This window comes from Opisthorchis viverrini, assembly GCF_000715545.1.
Source record: "Opisthorchis viverrini unplaced genomic scaffold opera_v5_26, whole genome shotgun sequence".
NCBI lineage: Eukaryota > Metazoa > Platyhelminthes > Trematoda > Opisthorchiida > Opisthorchiidae > Opisthorchis > Opisthorchis viverrini.
Genome location: NW_008751683.1, coordinates 1,876,813 through 1,901,056, shown reverse-complemented (window position 1 = coordinate 1,901,056; position 24,244 = coordinate 1,876,813). Strand labels below are relative to the sequence as shown.

At 44.9% G+C, this 24,244-nt stretch overlaps 1 protein-coding gene across 1 annotated transcript in view; it reads right to left on the bottom strand.

The window, feature by feature from the left end:
- T265_02287 (hypothetical protein) overlaps nucleotides 1–24,244 on the bottom strand; it is a gene marked incomplete at both ends in the record, with an annotated part of 89,853 nt that overhangs the window by 14,567 nt on the left and 51,042 nt on the right. Inside the window, 6 exons of the mRNA XM_009166491.1 lie at nucleotides 1,568–1,721; nucleotides 10,248–10,516; nucleotides 13,202–13,332; nucleotides 17,529–17,703; nucleotides 20,437–20,517; nucleotides 22,248–22,396. Coding sequence (XP_009164755.1) covers nucleotides 1,568–1,721; nucleotides 10,248–10,516; nucleotides 13,202–13,332; nucleotides 17,529–17,703; nucleotides 20,437–20,517; nucleotides 22,248–22,396 — 959 coding nt within the window. The remainder of the gene's footprint in view (nucleotides 1–1,567; nucleotides 1,722–10,247; nucleotides 10,517–13,201; nucleotides 13,333–17,528; nucleotides 17,704–20,436; nucleotides 20,518–22,247; nucleotides 22,397–24,244) is intronic.

Here is a 24,244-nt window from a genome sequence, read left to right as displayed (position 1 = left end):
GTACGAACAAGTACTAGTTATTACGCATGCAATATTCATCCCTTAGGAATAGCTGCATGGTTCCCTTGCTTCGGCTGTGGACTGCGGCCTTTGTAACTAAAGTGGAAAACTGCAATGTTTTGTGATCTCACACACTACAAAGTGTACACGCGTTTTCCCATACACTCACGGGCGACAATCACCAGGACCTAACCTCATAAGTACGGCGGGTTTACAGGCTTTCTAGAAACCCACAGTACAACTGCACATTAGACAGGCGAACTCCATTCACGGAAAGTAATCGCAGTTCACTGTAGTGCGCAGTTCCAGTTGCCCAATTAAATTACCATTTCCATGCGAATCCAATTTGCTCTTCTATTGGCATGTTTCTTCTGTGTGAAGAGGACGATGAGAAGACACCTTAGAGGTAGAAGTGGAACAGAATAAACGTCTAGACAGCAGGTGCGAGTTGGATAGACGCTTGGTCGTTTGAGGCTTCAGGTGGCTATTCGAAATTAAAAAAGATAAACGTCTGGAGAGCAGTTGCGAATTAGGTAGATGCTTGGTTGTTTGCGGCTTCAGGTGGCTATTCGAAATTAAAAAAGACTGTACCATCAAACTGTGAATGTGAAAATGACAAGGCCTGATGGCATAGTACACAGGGAACTGAGGGTGCTGGATCAAGCGATCGTTAACAGCTTGGTGGGAAAATCACGCACCCCAAAGAAAAACCGTTTCTTTTCCATTGCTGCGGCGACAAATATTACGTTTGATTTTGAGGACATCAATCGCTTCAGGGTGGTGTCAGCTAGTTCTAGAACTATGCAACACCCAAGGAACAGAGGAACATTTAGGAAATTTAGGTATCAACGCAGTTTGCATGATTCTGGGTGAAATCACTAAGCCAGCTTATTATCTCAAAAAAGCAGACATTTGATCGATGCTGGTTCTACAATCTCATAATTGTACTGATGTCAGACTCGAATTTTCGAATGCTCTGGTAGTCAGTGTCAGACACACCATAACGATCTGAAGTTTTCTCACCGGCAGAGGAGGAAGACAAATTTCGACTGCTTCTGCAGTTCCCGCTCCAACACCAAGAGGCAAACCTCGCTCCGTCGATCGGCCATTTTACCAGGGTGAGATTTCTCCCGGTATTGTCTCCAATTCAGAATGCTGACCTTCAACCGATTGTTGCCCGTCCATGTCGTAACGGCATAGATTACTGAAGGTCTACCGTGTTGAGAAATTGAGTCCACCCGGTTTATGGGTGCCGCACAACTGATGAGTAGCACGATGGCTAAACACTATTAGGTTACACGGAGATCGCACTTTCCTTCGATGCGCTTTGTAAGTTAGATTGATTCACAGGTGAATTCCGGACGAAACTGATGTCAGAACGTTTCATCGGGGCCTGCACCTGATCACATAGGTGTTACAATAAAGGGAGCAATATTGGAATCTAGTGGCTTCCGAAATATGAACTCTTACCAGATTACTATGGGAGATGACAACTGGGAAGCAGCGAGAAGACATACAAATTTAAAAGATTTATGACGGTCAAGATTCTCGAAAGCACAAGGCTCACTTCTGCATCCGGTAACTGCGGGTTCGAAATATTGGACGGGACAACAATATCGTCGGCAGATCGAGGTGGGTCATTCGAAGTCAACGCTGTGTTTACGCACAACGGTGAGAGGGAGCCCATGGAGTTGAAGCTCGGAACGGTAGGATTTGGAAGCCTTGGGAGAAAAAGGTGTGATTTGTAGGAAACCAGTGGTCTATATAGAGGGGAATTCAGTTCTTGTTCGTGATAACAGAGAAAAAATCGTTCAGCTGTAGCACACTTTCGGTGCCTAGCTGCCATGCCGCCGGAAGGAGGCACGAGGGCTGGGATACTGCCAGGGTGGTAGCGTGTCAAATGCAGGGAAAACAACACTCCAGCTGCCTAGGGGCCATGCGGCGGAAGGAGGCACGAGGGCTGGGATACTGCCAGGGTGGTAGCGTGTCAAATGCAGGGAAAACAACACTCCAGCTGCCTAGGGGTATATTCTGTCCAAAATAGCCATCAATACTGAGCAATATATATGCGGATGGGTACAACTATTCTAAATGTAACTCATTTGTAATATCTGAAGTATCTGTGGGAGCCTTATTGATACGAATAACAAACGCCGAAGCACGGATAAGCTTATATGAACAAAGAGTAGTCACATGAGTGCATTACAATGTGGATCCAAAAATAAGACCAAAAGGAAGTAAGGAACGCGTTTTTTTTTGTACTGCAGTATGCCCTTACATACGGGGGTACAAAGATTTGGGTGATGGGACATCAACAGCGAACATGTAACGAACTCTGACTGGAGTAATTAAGGGTTCAGTCTAACTATTGACGAAGATGATTCCTGAGCCATAGATAGGGCTCCGAAAGGGACGCATGAAATACACGATCTATGTACCGTGCGGCCCGAAGGAAGCACGATGGTGGAGGCATTACCAGTTGACAGGATACTCTAACAAGATGAGTTCTTCACAGGAGTGTTCAAAGGTAAAAGTGACGCTTCGTTCCATCAGCTCACCGACCCCTCTGGTGAAATATTGGTGCAAGAAAAAGTACGCGTCTGCTGGTCGAGGTCAGCAGCTGTACCAATACACAAAACAAAGTCTTCGACAGAACGGTCAAACCAACGGAGATTAATCCTCATAGCTTTAGTGTAGCAAATACTGCGGACTATTGTTGTTTCTTGAAGTTCTGTAACGTGAGCGGAAAGCTGGTTTTCGTAAAAAAAACGATTCCGCATTGGACAAATTTTCAGACTTCAGGAGCTCTTGAGGCATCGCCGCATCTACCAACGTTCAACTGTCATCAGGTTCCCGGACATCTGAATTGAATTGGTCCCTTTGGACGAAAATTTCCCGGGGAATTAGTTGGTACACCGAAGAATGTCAACCAAACTCGTGAGCATACTCAGGACATTGGATCAAACCAAGTTATACAGACATCTCTTTCAGCAGTTTTCTGTCACCATTGAATGTGCTATTTCTGTTCAACTGTGTTACTGACGTTCTTCAGCAAGTGACTCACTTCAAAATCAATAACAGTGCCATGGAGATTTCCTTCTTGAAGCATAGCTACAAATCTCAATTGTGATGACAATATCACTGTGGTAGGGAACGGACTGCATATTGTGAACGCCATACTGTGGCTTGGTGATGTATGTGAACCGCTATGGAATGTTGCACCCAGCATCAAAATACAAAGTGCAGGCTCAAGTCTTATCAAGAACTCCAAACGTGTTATCTGGAGTGACTAGTGTTATCGCACTAGCCAGGATCGCGTACAGATACATCCAACATGCATGAGGCGCCGAGATATCAATCTTTTAATGAAAGCGTTAGTTTACAGCTTATCTGTCCGGTCACTACCTCTCTAGAGGTGTGAAAGCCATTGCGACTGCCGTCGCATGACATAAGAGCAGAAAACGATAATGCATACGTCCTAAACCACTAACCCTGGTTTCTTATCAGTGGTGTAAAACGGCCAATGCAGTACCAATAAACTATCCTGCCACACCAAAGGACCATACCATACCAGACCAGACTGAAATTCGTCTGATCGACAATTTAGCCTTGGAATCAAACCAAAGTTGGAATAACGGTAACGAAACTGCGACATGGGACAAAACAATGTACGATAACAATTCTTATGCCACAACACAAATTGGTGGCCTACTTCCGAGTTCAGCTTCCGGGACAACACTTCCTGTCTGGAGTGACCCCGATAACACGGATTGAGAATCAACAGCCACACTTTACTATCATTTTTTACTCTCATATACGCCACGTGAAATTTGAAGGTATGAATTTCCCTAGAGGTTCTTATTGCTGATCATAAGTGACGAGGATTGAACAGATGTACGGTGATTCTCAACTGCGCTGCATAGGTCGATGTCACTTGCCAGAACAAATCAGGGAACAGATGAACATCACCTCCCAAACTACTGTTGCATTAAAAACACTGAATGGGACATTTACCGAGCTGATAAACGCACGCCATTTTAAGCAAATGAATAGTTTGTTACCGTTTCCAAAATTCAGACGAATGAGCGAGGCGATATTTACAGGTGGAACACTGAGGTTCAGTGCTGCATAACCTCACATCACCTTCAAAAGATGTAACTCTAAAGAGGAGGTGGGGTCTGTACACAACCAACGATCTTCTGAAGCGATATCCTTTCGCAGGTATACTAAGCTAGTCTTTTGCAGCATTATTATCCATCCAGATGAATGAAACACTAAAAAAACGTTGCTGAAGGGCTGACTAACACGTAGGCCCACAGCATTTGCTGGGCAAGTAAAAAAACAAGACCGGAATAAGAGCAAAAGCTTAGTGATGACTAAATCTGTCGACTGTGAGGAACGACAGCGGGTCGAGAATAATGGACCAGACCTGACTAGCCTTTGAGGTCATAACATATCAACAACATTGCCAGCCTAATGACAGATACTTTGTGACCTAGGGCACCTCCATTAGGTGCCCGTGAGGTCAGCTAGGAGGCTGCGTACGGCACGGTTCAGCGTTGTCAACACGGTACTCTATCTATTCAACGACGCTCTTCTCCGATAGGTGCGCACGATACTATTTTAGGACGTGACCGAGGCTGCTCAATTTTCTGAAAATCGTTACAACGCAGTAGGAGCCTTATGTACTCACTGAGGTAGTCATCATCAACACCAATAGGATGACATTAGTGTTCAACAATGATATGCCGTATGACCATAATCAACCTTAAAGCCTTTAGGTGGATAAAAGTAGATGACGAAGGGGCCTAGCCTAGTACAAACACACAGAGTCTGGATGAAAAGACAAGAACGCAACTGACATCGATTGGCAGCTATATCTTGCAACTCTTACAAACATGCACTGGCGGAATCAACCAGACCCCATCTCGGAAGCCCAGGCGCACTAACAGTACCCATGCTTTCATAATAGGCTTTCATAAGGCTAAACATTGGCCACCTTTCTGCTCGTGCCACTCCGCTTTGGGCACAGCACACCTCAGCAAACGATGATTCAGCATGCGTAGCAAATGAACAAGGCGTTGTGGCTTTTGGCACGGGACACATTCTTCCAATGCAGTCTTTGTTACACACCCGAAAACTTGTTTGCTAATGTTTCCGCTGCGGATTCACCGACATGAGATTACACGAGCCATAGTTCTGAGACAACTATTATCCAAGATACGAAGACGTCCCAGTGCTCGAAAAGATCACGTCTTGCAATCAAACAACAAAGCCCGTACATCCAGGGGTATCCGGCGTTGTCGCCGTAGGTGTCCCAAATCAACAAACGCGACTTGAGCATTAGAGGTGCGTGCCCCACTTATACAACTTCAAGGATACATTAAAAATCCACAACTTAGAATTCCCCCCCCCCCTGTAATGTAAGTTGCGCGCACAGTGACTACACGTCGAGAAGCATGAATTTACAGAGTATGCGGAAGGACGGGATAATTTTGGTCAGTTTATTCAAAATCACCTGTGCCCTATGTTCTTCTTGCAAATTCTTGCATATTCCAGATTGAAAAGGTTTTCCTTAGCAGCTATTTGAACACCAGGATTTTGGAGACCTTCCAGCAGTCGTTTGATTATCTCGTCGACCACAAAATTCAATAATAAGGGGGAGAGTGGACACCCTTGACACCACTTTATAGGGAGAGTGGATACCCTGTACACCATTTTATGTACTGACAAACTTTCCTTGCAGGGGAAGCTTGCTAAAGAGAACAGATCGATGAAGTGAGTCAAAAGCGCCTTGGGAACGCAAGAATACCAAAATTGTAGGTCGTGTTTACCTAATGCGTCATTCAAGTACCTGACGGAGTGTGAAGATATGGTAAGCGGAACTTCAAGAAGGATGAAATCCCGCCTGCTGCAAACGAATCAATGCTTTACGGGCCAACACAAGGCGGGGCGGAACAACTGACGCCAGGGGTTGCGTCACGACTGGAGTTAACATCATCCGTTTGGTTACCTGATTCAATAAGGGCCGCTTTTTTGGAAACGAGTATTGCTACCGATTTTCCTCTGTTGCGTGGGACAATTTCCTTTAAACAGATGGAAGTAACTAGGTCAGACAAGCGACGACTGAGTACTTCATCCTTATCCCTAGACAGTGTGCGTGGGAGGTCATCCGGACCAGCAGCTGGGTGGCGCTTGAGAAGAGATATGAAATATTTAGTCTCCGAGGCCACATGGGGTTATGGATTCATTGTCCGTGGTTCCGGTTTGGTTCCAGAATCCGACTGAGTGGTAGCAGGTGGTCAAGTGAACCGTTGTTCAAGGTGCGGTCGAGGAGTCCTTCTTTATTGAAGGTGGACGCGCCCTTCGGATCATTGATGGTTTCGTTCAAAGGCGGTCGTTACGGATCAGTCAGGCCTAAATATACTAAGTGTACCAGATTCAAGCAGAGCCACTGTTCCGCTTGAATCTAGGGCTTGAGTGGAGTTAGCACAGGCATGTCACAGGCAAAACTGCCAGCACCGTGGCCGTATCGTTCCAGTGCGAATTGACATTCGTCGATGTAGTAAACTAAAGTAAATTAAGAGACCAGAAAAAGGTTCCGACAAGTTCGTTTAACTTCAGGATCTGCAAGCATCTCAGTTACTACGCGAGGTGTCCTCCCCCAATGAGATCCTGAACGATGAAGAGAGAAACGAACTCGGACCACTGCACGGTTCCGAAAGAGGCGACAGTCGGTTGTTGATCCACGCCATCGGTAGATGATGATGATGTGATCAGTTTTGGTCCGTGGCTGGCACGCTGTTGGATGGGAACATGCAGGCAGAGAGAACGGTAGCTCAACGACTGTGCTTGGATTTTGAATTCTTGTTTGTGCTACACAGTATAGATAAATTTCAAGGCAGTCCAGTGTGGGATCAGGAGCAGTCTGTTGTCTCGCTTGCATCACGGCACGAACATTAAAAGCAGCCAGAAAACTGGCGTCAACACTCGAAGAGCGATTTAGATATACATGAGGATGTTAGCACCGACTGGTCTGTAGACGTCCCTTCCAGGACCGATGGAAGATGAATGGGGTCATCACTCCTAGCGGATGGTCCTACAGGGTGGTGGTGCTTAGAGGGAGGAGAACTATGTAGAAGAGAATGAGCCTTATACAATCACTGGGGTAGACAGACGCTGGCGGTCTGTGTACCACATCGAAAAGAAATCGGAGCATTCAGTTAAGTCAAAATGGAGTTGGGGAATGTTGAGTCAGTGAGCAGACTTAGAGGTCATCATCATCATTGTCAGAACCGCTGCTGCCACAGTTTCACCACTGCGAAGCAGTTTCCACTATTTCACCTTGTGGAACAAAGTTCCAACCAGTGTAGTCAGCGGGATCATTGCAGCACTCACGCCCGAAAACCACGTCACGGTGGCAGCATTAAGTCGGGTGAGTGGGGTTAGCGAACTCAACTCCCTATCCCATACGTATGAGCGGGCAAGCCCACTACGAACTCAGTATGGAATTCCTTGTTAACGCGGATGCCCTTAAAAGTTTCTCGGGTTTCGATACCACAGGTTTTTACCAACTTCAATGGACTTTATTGGTCCACTCAAAGATCTAATAATTGATTCAGTACAAAGCTTGAGTGCGAAATTAGTCAGTCTTCATAGATACTTGTTTAACTCCAATCGATTACAGCTAAACCCAATGGACATGAAGATGCCATTTGCAATCGGAGCAAAGCCAAACGAGATATTGAAGTATAACTACCATCGTCAATCAGACTCCGACTCGACTGGGTGACCTAACATTGTAACCGACTGGCCGTGGAAATCGAATGTGGTCTCACCAGCTCACTGGCTCAAATTGTTCCCATCCAAAACCTCATTTAGACCAACTTGCTCTCCACTGCGGCGAACAGAGTGTGAGCGTATGGGCAGCACGTTACGGCCAGCACATCAACGAGAGGAAGAGAGATGTTAAGATCTTCGTTCCCATCATAACGATTTTGTGGAAATTCAGATCAAAATCTTAAGTGCCATTCAGCCGATGCGTAGTTTAATCAAATTACTGCCAGAGAAAACAAGCTGCATATTTTCGTTTGAACTGAACCGCACGGATGTGATTGGTTCGCTGTGGGACTGCATTGACAAACATCACACCTCTGAAAATCCTCACGATTGTGTCCGTTATCGATTATTTACAAGTCACCCATTGTCTGTGAAAAGGTATTGATTCACAGCGGCTAGCATTCTAGGCAGATTTGCAGGCCAACAGTGGTTGCATTTGCGGACACCATCATCATCACTGCGGACGGCAACACCAATTTGAAGACAGGGTGCCTAACAGCTACAAATCCATGTAGATTTCTTTTAACAAGGTCCAACAATGGACGAGAGGAACAAACATACCGTAAGCAACCTCTTACCAGTCTACCACCAACAATTGAGGTGGCTACAGTCCTCCCTCACCCAAATAATTAGAAAAGCAGTTCGAATAGAAGCTAACAACAAAAACGGCTTTGACATCGGTCGCCAATATATCTAGCCTGTGATAGTCAGGGGGATACAATCCTAGATGACAGGTCATCGGTGAAACTGGTCGTAAACTTCGTATTCCTCTACCAAGTTTGGGGTTGTCCGAGCCTTGATTTAACTCACCTTGAATTTGACACGAACAGAGAGTACTTACCTCAGTGAGCGATAATTCGGTATACTTCGCTTACACATGAGCCACTGTAGTCTGTAGTGCGGAGCCAACTCAACAAGTGAAGCCCCACCATTCATCGCATTGCGTATTTGTTAGTCCTGGCTCATTCCAGGCATCGATGGCCTAAAATCACATACTAGCCTAGGCAAAACTGATTAATCAGAACTGACTCATGAGGAGGCGTACATTTTGCTAGGTGCAAAGAACTGAGACTGATGTAAACCTGAGAGAATAAGATTGGCCGGGCAACCATAGATAAAACCAACACTGGAAACTGACTGCCGTGCCTAACTCAAGTAAGACCATAACCCTCAACATTGGAGAATTCTTTCCTCTGTTTGCTCCATTAAACAGTTTTTTCAGACTGACGAGTCCGTGCTGCTGGTGGATCAGCCATCAGCTATGCCTATGACAGTCAGCTGGTGAACCTAGCTCAGTGACAGGAGTGCCATTGTGGTGTTTCCTCTTGCAAAGTAACTCAGCCATATTGACAGCCTCCTCGGTTGTGAAGAATAGAGTAAAATAATCACCATCATCATCATCATTGTCAGCTGTAATAACCGCGTACTCGTCGTGGAAAATATACACTAGCATCATTAAATTGCATACCGGCTGTGCAAGCCGAACGAAGCACGAGGGTTGAGATAGTGCCAAACTGCCAAAACCTAGAAGGAGCAATAGAAAAGTCGGGGTTTCGAACGACGGATGCCTTAATCGCCGAGCTATCTCAAACTCGGGATAAGGTATTTTCCCAGGACCACCACTGATTATATAGTGGTATCACGGTTACCTTGAATTATCTTGTAATCTCATGGTTTCTGAAGCACTGGGGGGAACTGTGTGGTTGTTTGAATGAGCCCTGGGTTGTAACCAAAATATATGACACGAGTAGGGGAGAACAACAAGTTTTTTGTAAGCGGCAAGTATGATCGTTGGCGCTAGTATAACGTACGAGAGCTGTTTGCAGTGTACAAGAAAAGTTTGTCCAATTTCAGGGCCTCATTTTCGGACTGAATGTCAATTGATCTATTCTGAATTATCGAGAGTATAGAGATTTCTGTCTCTTACAACGACCACTACGCCATGGGAACCAGTCTTGTGAAATTCCTAAGTTGACAGCTGCAGAGCGGGTATTCACAATTCTAGTAAAGGGCTTAAGAATGGACTGGTTAGTTAGTGACCAAAGTAGTCCCCTTCTAAAATAAAAACCCACACTACCTCAATTAGTCGAAAAGCTCCAGATTACAATACCCCCTGCAGCGTCGATTCCCCTGACGCATCAGTTTTCCATCGGTCCTGTTAACCGTTGTTGTGTTGTTGGAATACTTGTAACTCGAGCGGTGTGTATGCAGGTAATCTTCAACCGTCAGTCCTCTTTTCATTAAGATTTCGCGAATAACTCAAACTAAAGGACCTGATTGTTGGATGTAGTCAACGTGTGTAATGTTTGACAACAACGGTTCGTATAAGATAGCGCAATTGAGGCCATCTTCATGAAGCGTTTAGGCTTCGAAAAAACGAATACGGATGACAAAAGAGAGCGCCTTACCCAGAGGATGAATTAGGGCGCTTCAAGCGAAGAGACCTCCGTCGGACACGCACAGGTGTATGTGATACTTCCGAAGCCTGGGCGCCTGATATAACCGGTTCGGAAATGACAGCAGGTTTTAGCGGAACTTCTTTGATTACCGGACAGGAAGTGGGACTCACAGATGATGCGGTCGGAGGAGATAAGGTATTCGAAGACGGCTTTGCCAGTGGATTATTAACACAACGATCCACTGTCGACATTGAGAGACGATTCATCTGAAGACCCAACTAAAAATGGACATGCAAAAATATTCAGCACAAGAGGAAAGGCAACCGTTGACTACTGACTGCATGTGCGAAGCGCTACGGAGCGTTATACCACAACACACAGGAGTCTACCTGAGCAGAGCCCTGTGTTTTGCTTATCACTACAATATACGTAGCAGTGTGTTCGAAAAAGCCAAGTGTGAAGTGCTGACCGGAAGGCTCGATATTTGAGGCTGCAATTGTGTCTAGTTATGTGAAGTTGGACAACATCTGAGTTCTCGTACCTCCGCATTGTATTGCAGCTAAGTATCATGGTAAAATAGTTTGATATTTCATACTAAAAACCTGTCTTAACAGTGCAGAATAAGTAAGGTTGCTGAAAATGCAACAACACAATAAGAGTGCAGAGATCCAGGAACTGGTTGTCCATATCTACCATCTATCCTTTGGAAAATCAACATCGACATTGAACACGGATGCTTCATTGACGTAATAATTAGCTTGAAGAAGGAAGTATCGCAGCATTTCATCTGCCTCACGCTGTTACCCCATAACCAGGCAAGCTGCGCAAGGTAACGTGGTAAGGACTGTTTTCTATGTACCCGTAACCGAAATGTCCGATAACGATTTCGGCAACGGTTCGTAAATAACAGCAAAAACTAAGCACAGTCTATTGAAAATGTAGTTCATGAATGACCCCACTGGAATTCTATGTAACCGTAACCGAAATGTCCGATACCGATTTCGGCGACGGTTCGTAAATAAAAGCAAAAGCTAAGCACAGTCTATTGGAAATGTAGTTCATGAATGACTCCACTGGAAATCAAGTTCATCTTGTAGTTACTTAGAGCAGTCTGGCGACTATGAGATGTGTGATCACTGGCCGTTGGTTTGATCGCTGAAGTACAGACAGTCTCTCCAGTGTATGATTATACTCAGCGGCTGATCCATGATGCTCCTGAAGCACTTCACAAGTTCAATGGAGTGCAGTAAGTGTTGTTTAAGGAAGCTACCTTGTCCACAACAACATCGACAAATCCAGCGGTTTCAGCAAAAAATCGTTCAACTGTAGCACCATTCCGGTGCTTAACTGCTGTGCCACCCAAAGGAAGCACGAGGGCTGGGATACTGCCAGGCTGCCCAAGCCTAGACAGGAGAGGTCGAGAGGCAGAGGTCAGGTTCGAACCACGGACCTTCCGGTCAGTAAATTCGCGCTCTAACCACTTGGTCCATCTCCCTCGTTTTAGCAAACCCAAATGACATCAATGATTCACTAACCACAGCGGAACCGTCCATTTATCCGGCTACTTTTTAAGTGATACTTCAGACATTTGACCAAGCGATGCACATGTATTTTGAAACGAGAAAGCCCCATGTAATTCCACATAAACCATCGTAACAAACTGTGTGGAACACCAGTTACGTGTACTGTGAGACAGTCGCTTCCTATTTATTCTCCGGTCTTTTCCCCTCGGATTTACACCGGGGTTCAGGTGGTGCATATGCGGTCAATGTGCGCGGCTGTCCAACGGCGTAACCCGATGTGTCCACTACTCTTCAGTAGGCTCACACAAGTGATACTGAAAGATAGTATGTGTAGCTACCCGGTCAGCCACACACTTGACTGTTCAGCTCACAGTCGCTCACTGGATCACGAGACTTGTCTTTTCCCATACTCGCAAACCACGTCACATCAGAGTGACTCATCAGACGTCGATTGTCCGCACCGTCTAGTGAGCGTAGCAACTACTCGTGCTGACACGCCCACGTACACGCAAACGGACCTACACATAAGGAAACCGAACACAGTCGGTGCACACAGACTCGCGCGCACGCAGGGATCAGGATGTCAACCGCTCTCCACAATTCCACGGACAACTATGGAACACGTGTAGCAGTAATACTGCGGAGAAAACACGTTCCCGCCGTCTGGACTTTCACCAAGGGACTCCCACATACGATAAGTTCCCTTTTGACTTGCTCCATATTTTATATTGCCCCTCATTTTTTACAGGCTGCAAATCGTTACTGTAAACTACTTTTATTAGTGCATACACCTGAGTTGTGTTATGGCTATCATCACCTATGCACTAATATATGACAGATGATGACAGATATGGAAGTAAAGCACTCAGAACTCATCCACTCAGTTAAGCAGCGGAGTTGACCAGAACTCCTACGTACATGAGCACACATTAGTGTATTAGAACAGACAATCAACAAATATAACTTGATCCTGGACAATGCGGATGGCTATATTTTACGTTACACCTTGGGGGTTTAGACTACTATTACCGCTTGACCGAATAAAGAAAACCGCGACGAATAAAAACAGTGACATGGGATAGAAGAACCAACTGAAGCACGCATTAAACCAAGTGACTTCACAGACCTAAGGAGGTGACGGCACACACACGTCAAGGATAATGAAATGGAAACCTGAAAGTTATCCTCTTTCAAACCGCTATCTAGTAGGCCGCTTTCACGTGATCCCAATAGCTGTATGGCTCACGTGGTGCATTAACGAATGACAAACTAAATTGGGGGTGACGCTACAGGTGCGGCCTGAAGTATCTCCGGTGAAGCATGCTAGATCGGCGAAAAGCGTAATCCATATACGTTCTAACCAGCGGATATACTTTCGCTGAAGAATAAGTTTTTTGCCCAGTAAAATAAAAAAAATTAGCCACAATTCAATAAACTTACACCACGCAGATCCTTCACGTCTGGACATAGCTGACGGAGTACAGACATGGTGAATCGTTGGATGACTTGAGGATCAGCTGTCGCCTCTGGTAATGAGATCATGCGACTGGCCTTTTTGCAGATACCATGGCCTAAAGAAGAAAGCGTAGCATTCAAAGCAAAAAAAACATGAAATTCGACAGCTAGATTCACATGTCAATGCACGATTTCACAGAGAACTGAGAAGTAAAATTGGCGAGGAATCGAAACAGCCACCTCATACATCGATAACCGGATGAACATTCGGTAAAATATTGTTCCTTAAATATATCATATTGTACAAACTGTAAAATATTAGGCTATATTATTACCACTTGATTCCGTTTGAAATAGGGGTTCCGACGCAATCAAGATAGACATAGAGTGCTCCTAGGGACCCTGTTGCCAAATTCGCTCGAGGAATCTGAAAAGGCTAGCCTGCGACCTTTTCGTGGTCCTAAGATCAGTCTCCCTTTAATTGTCACTTATAGTTGCAACTTCCTTCGACCAGTTTGATCAGTTATCCTTCCGCTTGCCATCACTCACAGGATATCATCGGTGTGAGTAACTTAGTCATCTGCTACAGCCCCATCATCATCATCATCATCATCATTGTCAGCTGTAAGAACCGCGTACTCGTCGTACAGTGGTTGTAGCTGCCACAGCCCATATTTAGACACTCAATCATCAGGACAATAGTAAGCTTAGATATCATCTGACTGTCGGGTGTATCCTTCAAGTACACAGTTAGTGTTTGGAACTGATTGCACCTGACTTGATTTGTCGACATCTTTGGGTTCTCCTTTGCGTGTACCATCAGAGTGATTGAGTTGCATTAACCCTACATGGTCTACTTGGGGGTGCTCTTAAAGTAAAGTTTTAAGCTCATGAAGGATGAATTAAACTTCCCGGATAACTGGGACGTTTCAAAGTTGGGTGAACTGAGGTGCACGTGATCAAGTGAATAACCTTCAGGAAACAGCAAGATCTGTGGTTTGATTGATTTTCGAAAATACTGTAGCCTTTGAGCTGACAATCATCAACAGTCTAAGAGTGAGCCGACAGTGTTCTGGGAAGGATTTTCGACTGAACAAGACGACCTTTAGTTTATCTTTGAGGAAAAGGAACACCTATCTGCTCACAGTGTGCCCATACAGGAACCTGGGCTGTTTGACTGGGTTACTAGACATACCAATAAGGTTTTGTTAAGTGATCAGTCATTAAAAATGCAAGCACCACAGTTGGCCAGGTAGATACTGCGGATGGTTGCTAGTTTCCTCTGTTCTATACGTGGTCTGGTTCCTCATCAAGGAACTCAAGTCTGTTACGTTTGATCAACTTACCAGCTTACTGGGTTCCGAAGAGTGTAACACCTGCTCAGAATCCAAGTATTGATTAATCAAAATTAACAAGAAACATGGTGACAGGTGGAGTGGTCCTTGCCACGTAGTGCACATTACTTGCACGTGCGATACACATGATAGCAATCGATATTGTTTCAAGTCGATTAAAGAGGCTCACGTGCACAGAGTGCGAAAGATTTGAGTATCGAAGGTCATAATTAAAAATATGAGGTTACACTAATTTAGTTGCTGTGACATACAAACAGCTCGATAAAGTGGATACGCCAAGGACTCCCAACCAAGATCGGTACTTTTGGATGACAAATTCGGTTCAGTCGATAGCATGCACCTCGATAACCGAGCTATTTTTAAAGATTACCAGGCTTTTTTTTGGAATGATTGATCAAATAAACCATACGGTACAATTAAACGATTACGTGGAATTTCACATAATCGGGGAGTGAATGAGCTTTAGGGCTAATTAGTCCCCAGACTCAATTGTGCATTCGTAAAACCCACCCGTGAAGCAAAGTAGTATCACCCAGCCATTCAGATGCGTGGCGGTCAAACACCGCACGTTTCTGTTGGTGTTGCAACCGGCCGTGATGATAATGAAGCTAAAAGTCTACCTTATCTTCAGACTATACGAACTACAGATTTTACTTTGACAATGTCTTTGAACCACGTAGATTCATCTGGCAAGAATTTTAAAAACAACATATCCATCCAACCGATAAAGGAAACCCCAAAAGTGATCATTGTCCCAGGACAGTCTTCGTATGGGACAAAAGAGTTCTTTACGAACTGAATACTTGCCTTGTTTTATGTGCGTTAGGGTTCACCTGCTTATCCTGCTCTTTGTGCACACCTATTACGTGGTTATATTGATCCCACCCGAGGATCCCGTGAATGAGGAGGGTTTTTCAAAGAAAACCACTGAGTCGAAAACTTCTGGCTAATAGCATCTCGAACTTTTATCAGCCATCGGAGAAGTCGAATGCCGCGAACCGAGACGCTTCAGATGTTCCAGCTAGAACCGTAGCAAAGTGGTATCAAAAAGTATTAACTGTCGCATCAATAGACTAGTAAACCACCATTCTCCCGCTTGCATCGTCGTTCTCCCACGTTCTGATGAGATGTTTTATCTTGATGCTGATTTTTAACCGTGAGTGATTCATTTCGATCACCATCTCAGTGAAATTCTCTTTGTTTCCCACTGGAAATGCGATTCCATTTTTATCATGAGCTCTCAACTACCTACGAGATTCTACTGTGAGTGCCATATGCAATACACCTTGAAGTAATCACAAACCAAGGCTTAGATGGACAGGTTCAACAACAAGGTAGCAGCATGACATACAAACGCTTATTCGTTCTCTTCCACAAAAATATTCGTTGAAAGCAAGCAACATCGTGATGCGAGGATCGATCATAACTCTTGGCACCAACTGAGGCCGTATGACTAATTCGCAAAAGAATGCTTTCGCGAGTTTTTAAAGGGGATGAATGTCTCGTTTTTTTGGAAGAGACAATACTAGGAGGCCACAAGTGTGGAAACACCATAATGTCTCTTGCGAAATATGATTGTTACAATGGAATGTCACCACTACAAAGGTGTGCTTCTTCACAGGTCGATAAGACAAAGCGAGCGTGTAAATACCGATTTCTAGTAGAGTTGAAGATCGATCGGAGAAGAGGTGAATAGAGGACCAGAAAACATAAAATAAGATATCGTAGGCACTGAGATCAACAGCATCACACCCATTCACTGAAATAAATACAATGAGTCAAGTTTACACGATGTCGACTTCACCTCTAAGGCACATTTCCAAAAGCAAGGTCCGATCATTGTGTTGGCTGACGAAGGAATTCTACATCACTTTCATGACTGTACTGCACATTGAAGAATCGCTCCGGCCCTAGGACAGTCGGTGAGGAAATTTCCGTGGCACGCAAGGTTAAATTATGTGACTTCATCTTTTTCACCGCAACCGAGTAAAAAGAAGATTTTTTGTCGGCAGGTAATGTTTGGCTCAGAATCCATACCAAGATTTCAAAAACATGCTTTAAAGGAACAGATGGGGCGACTTAAGGGTAATGTCCAGTCGAGGATTATGAAGGATGTATTCCGGTCACTAAACAAGAGACGCAATGAGCACCTTACAACTTGGTTCATCCCACTAACTCAACAACTAGGCTGCCGTAGTATGCAGTCAGCACCTAGCTCGCATTGGTATCGATGCCCGGCGAATAAAAAATTGTGTTGGATAGTTCGAGTTAGTATTCTGACTCGTCAAGAAAAAAACCACTGGTCAGTCGAACTCATTCAACAGGCGCATGATCAGATGCACTTTGGTCAATATTGATCAGAACGGATACCAAAAATCACTTTCAGATGGAGATTTTAGTGGAAAAACTCGTATCGTTATGCTGGCCTTGCAAAATGCTCGTACCAGAGATCATATTAACATCTCTACCAGACGGTGCCGTGGGTAAAGAGGAACGAAAAATGTGCATGTATGGTGGGTTGGTGGGGATTTTGGTAGCGACCAGCTAGGCAGGTAGTCGACCAGCGGACGAAAACCTGTTGTTGCGCGGTCTGACTACTTTCAAAATCGAATGAGTCTGCAAGTTACGGGTCGATCTGACAACACAGCAGAGTCACCTTTGTTATTGAGTTGCTGTGTGCATTTTGATGTCAAATTTTCATAAAACTCGGAAATTCGACAGAGGTTTCATTTTCCGGAAAAAAAGTTATTCTTTCTGAACCATTGGATTCAATCAGAACACTGGCACGCAAGTTTTAATCAGACGGTGACAGAGCACTCCACATCAGTCCCACCGATTGTGTGTTACCTGCACTCGCTACAATAAACTGCGCCCTGACTGCGACACGGATGATGAGGACACATGGTTCATAAAGCACGTTAAGGTCATAATTATCCTCACAAAAATAAGGCACATACCCATAAACTTTGCCGATTCTTGCGGCGCGTTTGGAGCTCTAATGAATACGCGAACAGTGAGATTCTGACCCTGAACACCGCCTCGCACGGAACTGTCTTGCGTCAGTTTGGTGTTGGACATACGTGACACCAACTCAGTTGTCAGCGAACGCACCAGCTTCTCCATGTCGGCCAACTAGAAAACAACAGGAAGTACAGAGACTAACACCCATTCTGGCACCCAAATGCAAGTCGAAAAGTCTCAAGGGGGCAACGAAGTTAGTCCTGTTACTGCAAGGTTGCAGGGTAAGGAATATGCAGGTGGATGGGGGAGTATAGAGACATTTTCAGATTTTTACCTTCAATCTATCACAAGCGTGTTGAGTAACACCGGAATTTGATTGACACCATCGAAAGCGCAAAATACGAGGCTCAATGGACTGCGTTGGCTCAGCCAGGCATCACACATATCAAATCACTGCCCAATGAAAGGAATATTGATCATAATGAAAAAAACGAATGGTTGTACGTTATTCCCAAACGCACTGTTCAAACGATGCTCGGGCGATACATTTGAAAGCAGTCTATGTAACAAGGCTTACGTGATGCACCGACTCTCACAGAACATCGCTTACGGAACCCGGAAAGTCCGTCATCCTGAGAAGCTACAGAATACCTTAGGTATTGTGAAGATAACGTTACAAGAAAATGGGTATCCCACAAGATTCATCGAAACACTCACGTTAGAAAAAAGATACCGTGAAACAGTCATTATTGTTAATGAGAAAGTACTAGTTATGAAGCTAACATCCAAATGTGATCAGTCGGATGAAATTATGACCAGCCAATCAGTAAGAATTGCTGACTTCACCAGCAGCCCCACTCGTGTCCAGAGATTCAGAAACGTCCATGCAGACCGGCTTAATGGTTCTACGCACTACGTTCCGCTGTTGTGGACAAGATCTTGGTCGAACTCAAAGGTAACTATCAAACAAGGGTCAGCGGATACTGCTCATTCGCATTGGAGACTCGAAGCAGCACCTCTAGTTCTGTCTCACCAGTTTGATGCCAAAACAACATTCGGAGTCATACACTATGTCCTTTCACACTAGGCGCAAGTGAATAAGCAACGCACTTTTAACTACTGTAGCAGCCAGACGCTTACGTATTCTCTCCCCACTATGCGTTCCAAGCACGTATGTACGAGTTTCGGAGTCGGCTGAGCCACAGTACTTACAAAACGACACGAATATCCACGATGATATGGCTAGCTGATTACAGACAAACACGGCCAAAAGATCTTAAGTCCTCATCATCTTCCAATGTAAATAATCGAACCTATCTCGAATTTTATTGTTTCTCTCTTCGGTTTGTTGGCTAACAATTGTTCACTCATAACTGTTTTTGAATTTAAAATTGATGGATTTGTCAAAAACGATCCAATTATTCATCGATCTGATTCATGCACTCATTTCAACACTTGGCCCAGCTAAAGCCACCCTTTCGAATAAAGTCTGCATTTGATTTCCCACTGTCATCTACAACCGTTCAGCGTCAACGTTTTGGTTACAAAAGTACGCACACTTCGACTGGTTGCTCGACACAGATCAATCACATAACAATGTGTTACGGTGCTCAATGTTCATGATGATGACAATTATTCAACTTAGCTAAAAATAGCATGCCACACGGTCGGGAAAATAGGTGCATGCCTTTTGGATGACGAGATGCCAGCAAAGTTGGACGCCAGTATAAATCTCGTCAGTGGACATTGGCCTTCACTTCAGTCAATTTGGCATGATTTTCAACAGTGGATAATCGATAAAAATAAGTCGCTTTGCTGTAGCACCCTTTCGGTACCTAACTGTCATGTCATCCGAAGGAAGCACGACGGCTGGGATACTGCCAGGTCACTAAGTCTAGACAGGGGAAGTCGGGTTCGAACCATAGACCTTCCGGTTAGTAAATTCGAGCCCTGACCATTGAGCCATTTCGCCTCCGCGGTTAATTGGAATAAAAATAAGTAGGAAGGTAGCATAGCACGCCATTGGTTGCGATCAGTCAGGGAAACCCGCACTGGCGTACGTATCGACCGAACAATTAGTCGATGAGGATGAAGCCGGTACGCTTGAGTGCCCTTGTAACACATCCTGCCTATGGATGGACTACTGGTCATAATTGCTTCACGTCGTATGTCTAGCCTCTTGGATAGATATTCGCCGGAACCGTTTTGAGGAAACTGCACTGCAAATTTTTAGCTATCGCTTTTTCTCGAACGCCGCAAGGAATGTCTTAAACTCGTAGATGATTCATCATAACCTACGAGCGTCTTTGATGGCTGTAGACATTTGATAAGATCTCAGGCCACTGGGCAGACGGCGAAGCAAGAAAATCTCAACTAGCAAATCCAGTCACGTCGGGAACTAGTCCGGGTCGCGACACACCAGACACCTCAAACGCGATCCACATATCGCTCTTGTTTGGACGTTGACCCAACTGCCAGGTCTACCAGGCAAGCTGGTATCACGAACGCTCTGAACCCACCGGACAACTTTCGGTGATCTGGAGATGGAACCAATCAAACGTAGGAACATGTTCATCTGTTGGGATAGAATAATTCGGGTGCATTTAGCATGAGCTGCCGGAGGACCAATGAAGGTGATCCTCTTGCATACCAGAGGTCTGGCGGTTAGGGTCCCACACATGTATCGCCAACAGGCATAATGAGGGTCCAAAGCTTCGGAGATTGGTCGAGAACGAAACCAGCTTAATCGCATGCAATAATTGCGATGGATTCCAAACAACCTAACAAACACTTTTTTGAACGGATCTGAATAAGCGTAACTGAACGGCTTCAGAGCATCCACCCATTGAGGCCCGTAAAGTGTTTGATAAGGGGAAAACAGCGTACACATTGAATGCTACTCACCGTTTGTAATCGTATACCGTAGTTCATGCACGCTGACACCGACTTGCAAGGCTTTTGTACGTGCAGCTGGTCACACGGATCCTGGAAATAAGAAGGTGTGTCAATTCATTTTTAGTGTCTGGCAGCCAGAATGCTCCACATTGTGAATGCCATGACATATTACTCACCCATGTCACGTCATGAAGCTAAGAACAATACTGGTACAAGATACTTCGTATTTTTTAGCGATAGCGCTCACGAAACCAAAACGATAGGTTAGGGAGAACTGAGTGCAACATGCTTACAAACTAATGAAACACGATCGATGAAAAGAACCAATGCGGTGCAGCGCTACAACAAAGCTCTTAACAAGCACAAGCCTAGCCACCTATATTTTGCCCCAAACCCGGAGTTCAACTATCGCATTAGTGTGGAAGGCACTGAAAGATGCAACGTGGTGCTTGAAGTGATAAGAACATTTCACACAGCCACCCACCCATAAATGAGCATAATCAGATCGATAGGCACACGTTAAGACAGTTAATGAGTTGAGTATGGTCTGTTATCACACTATCCGTCTGGTTGGTGAATGGATATCAGAAAGGGGAGCGTCCAGTTTGTTGGTAGAGTGACTTGTATGTGACTTGCATGTTTAAGAGCGAGAGAAAAACGTATGTGAATGTTGATGTATATTAATGTCACACGAAGTCATAAAGCAACCAAAGTATATCTGACCGGCTTTATGTAAAGTACAACCAATGTGAAATTTTGTTACGTGGGAAAAGTACGATACGTGCAAAGTGTGATTGGAAATCGAAAACATACGTCTTAGAGAAGACAATCACACAGGTAAGCTCTGTTGTCGTCTCAGATTCTATAATGGTGTTGCAGGCTTGACAATACCGGAGTAACCAACACTAGGTAAGGGTAACTAGGAAACCAGAGTTTATTTCGGCTGATGCGGGAAATGACAAATATTCACCTCCGTATACGTTAGGAAGTAATGGATGGCGGCTGAAAAATTCCATGGAATTCCTTCCATTCAGGATGAAGAGATTGTTATGGAAAATGACGGGTTTGAGTCGAAATGAGAAAAGTAGCCGCATGAAATGGACCCAATCCCTGTTAATGACATCCTAAAGAACAAGTAGATGGAGCAGCAGGTTCGGGCATAACGTTCAGTCCGTTCAGCTGTAGCACCTTTCCGGTGCCCAGCTGCCATGCCATCCGAAGGAAACATGAGGGCCGGGATACTGCCAGGTTGCCCAACCCTAGACAGGGGAAGTCGAGAGGCAGGGGTCGGGTTCGAACCACGGGCATTCCGGTCAGTAAATTCGTCCCCTAACCACTTGGGCCATCTCGCCCATCTCGGGTATAGGAGGCAAAGTAATGGCGCACATCTGCGCCGGATAGATGCTGCTGCTAGCAGATGCATCATACCGGTTTTCTGTCCAGGTAGACAAAGCTTTGAGTTGGCACGGGAGCCTGAAACAAGCCCACTCAATGACCAAAACGCAATGCTTTCCCCACGTTTTTTTGAATTTAGGTTGAAAGCAGTACTTCTCATCCATTCTTTAAAACAGTACAGTTTCAAATGTACCAGCTGAACGTTCCTGAGGAGCCACTTTGTTCCGATTTGTTTCCATGATGTTTAGTTTCTCCTACAAGCGCTTTGTGTCCAGCCTGCATTGAATTCTAGAAATTCATTTCACTGAAACAGCGAAAACACCCTTTCACGCATACACGGCCCTATGACCAGCGGCCTCCAAACACTGTGAGCTATTGAGCACTGACTGCCATACGGCGGTGCTGGTGATGAAAGAAAAACTCACCCGACCACGGCAAAGCCAGTAGAGACGTTCCCCAGTTTTCCGTCCGACAAGGTCAATTAGTTGACCACGCGTCACTCCGCGCATGAGTTCGCCACACGTTGTCACGTTGAAGGCCGTCGCCAATTTCACAACTAACACTCTGCCAATACCTTGAAACAAGACGAAAGTTGGAATAGCAAATAAGAATATCAAAAACCACTTTAGTTAACCATCCTTTGAGGATACCCAATGAAGACGATCTGGTTGAAGACTTTCGAAAGACTGGAAAACTCCTACTGAGTGCAATTGACAGAACTTAATGCGACGGGCCACTCCATGACCCACACCAGACCTATAGCCGTGAAACGTTCACATTCTTGAGCAGAAGGTTGATCAAAGGATAGAAGTTTGGCTAACAATTTCCAAAATCTTCAGAGTGCGAGGTGTATCAAGCCTGACCATTCACTGCATAAACAACGAACTAATACGGTGGTCTTCAGCGGTTGTCCAGCCATCTTTGAAACAAAGAACTTGGTTCAAAACTCTACTAGTCCTCTTATATAGGCCTTTGCGCCCGGATTGCAGCTCCGAACTGTATAAACATCACTAAGTTCATGCCACATCTGGAAATACGTGGTTCCACCTAGCAGATCATCCTAATCACAGCAAAAGTCGGGACAGATAAGAAAGAAGAAACCGCTAATGAAACGGTGTCCTCATTAGGTCGTGCCCAACTTCAACTCTAGTACACCATCACTTTTCTGTATAGCTGCAGGCAAGTCAATCGTTCAATCAGAAGAGTGATTACTGGCGTGTCCTCGTTTATATTCGCCTTCCATACCTCATTTCCCTATTTTCTTTGCAGGTCTTACGTGCGCTCTATTCAGAAAATCAGTTAACAGACTGCTCTAGCGTCCACTCTACAAGCTTTAATAACAGACATTTTCTGCAAATCTAAGCTCGAATTCAGGATTGATATAATCGAGGTAAGATACCTCTGTTATCATGAAGCTACGGACTACAAACTTCCAACGATTACCAGGCTTCCACAATGGGTTACGCTGGTGTTCGTATGGTTTTCAGTTCATGAGGTGAGACTGCTTTACGATCCACTGAATACTGTACACAGCCGTCTGTGTGCCGTTCGTTTGTCAAATTCGAACCAACGTAAAACACTACTCATAGGGTCAGTCGTTCTTGCTTAAGGCTTCTGTCGGTACACCAACTCTCTGTGATGCCAAAACCCTTCGAGAACCGTTTGGGCTGAAAACGTGTCGACAAAGGTGGACGTTGTTTGCAGCTTTGTATCACACACTATTTTCTCTTCAGTAGCATTGGTTTTCTTCGCAGTTAACGCCGCTGTGTCACCTGATGTCTTCATACTAATGAACAGCCATGGAGGCAGACTGACCGCGTGATAATCAGCCAATTATGGTGGAGTTTTATTCCTGACCACCGATCTTTTCGTCCCGGTATAAACTTTCTAGAGGCTTCCCGATAAACCGAAAACCAAATGACGTCCTGACTAATGGTTTAAACGAAATCGGCCTCCAAAAGGAACGCCGATCGCAACAGGGACGAGGTAAGCACTGGATTTCCGGAGTCACTACCGCCCAATGATGTGGAACCAGCTGGCGGATTCTAGCTTGTGTGCGAGAAAAATACATCAGATCAAAAGCCTTTGGAAACGGGGGAGGTTATTGCACCTGGTTTAATCCTACTTCCTACTACCAACAATCTATAAAGAGCCCAGAGAAAGAACACTTTACACGACTAGTGAAACTTCCATCTGACAAGTCGTTACTTGAGGAGGCAGTCAACACGTGGCCACGGGATGTGGATTCCCTGATTGCAGGATGAGTGGTGCTATATCGTGTCTTAGAGGCAGTTAATCATCATGCTGATCAGCGGCTCGTCACCGAACGGTTACACAGGATGAGTGGTGCTATATCCCGTCTTAGAGGCTGATCAGCGGCTCGTCACCGAACGGTTAAGTGTCCACACTAATAGCCCACAGG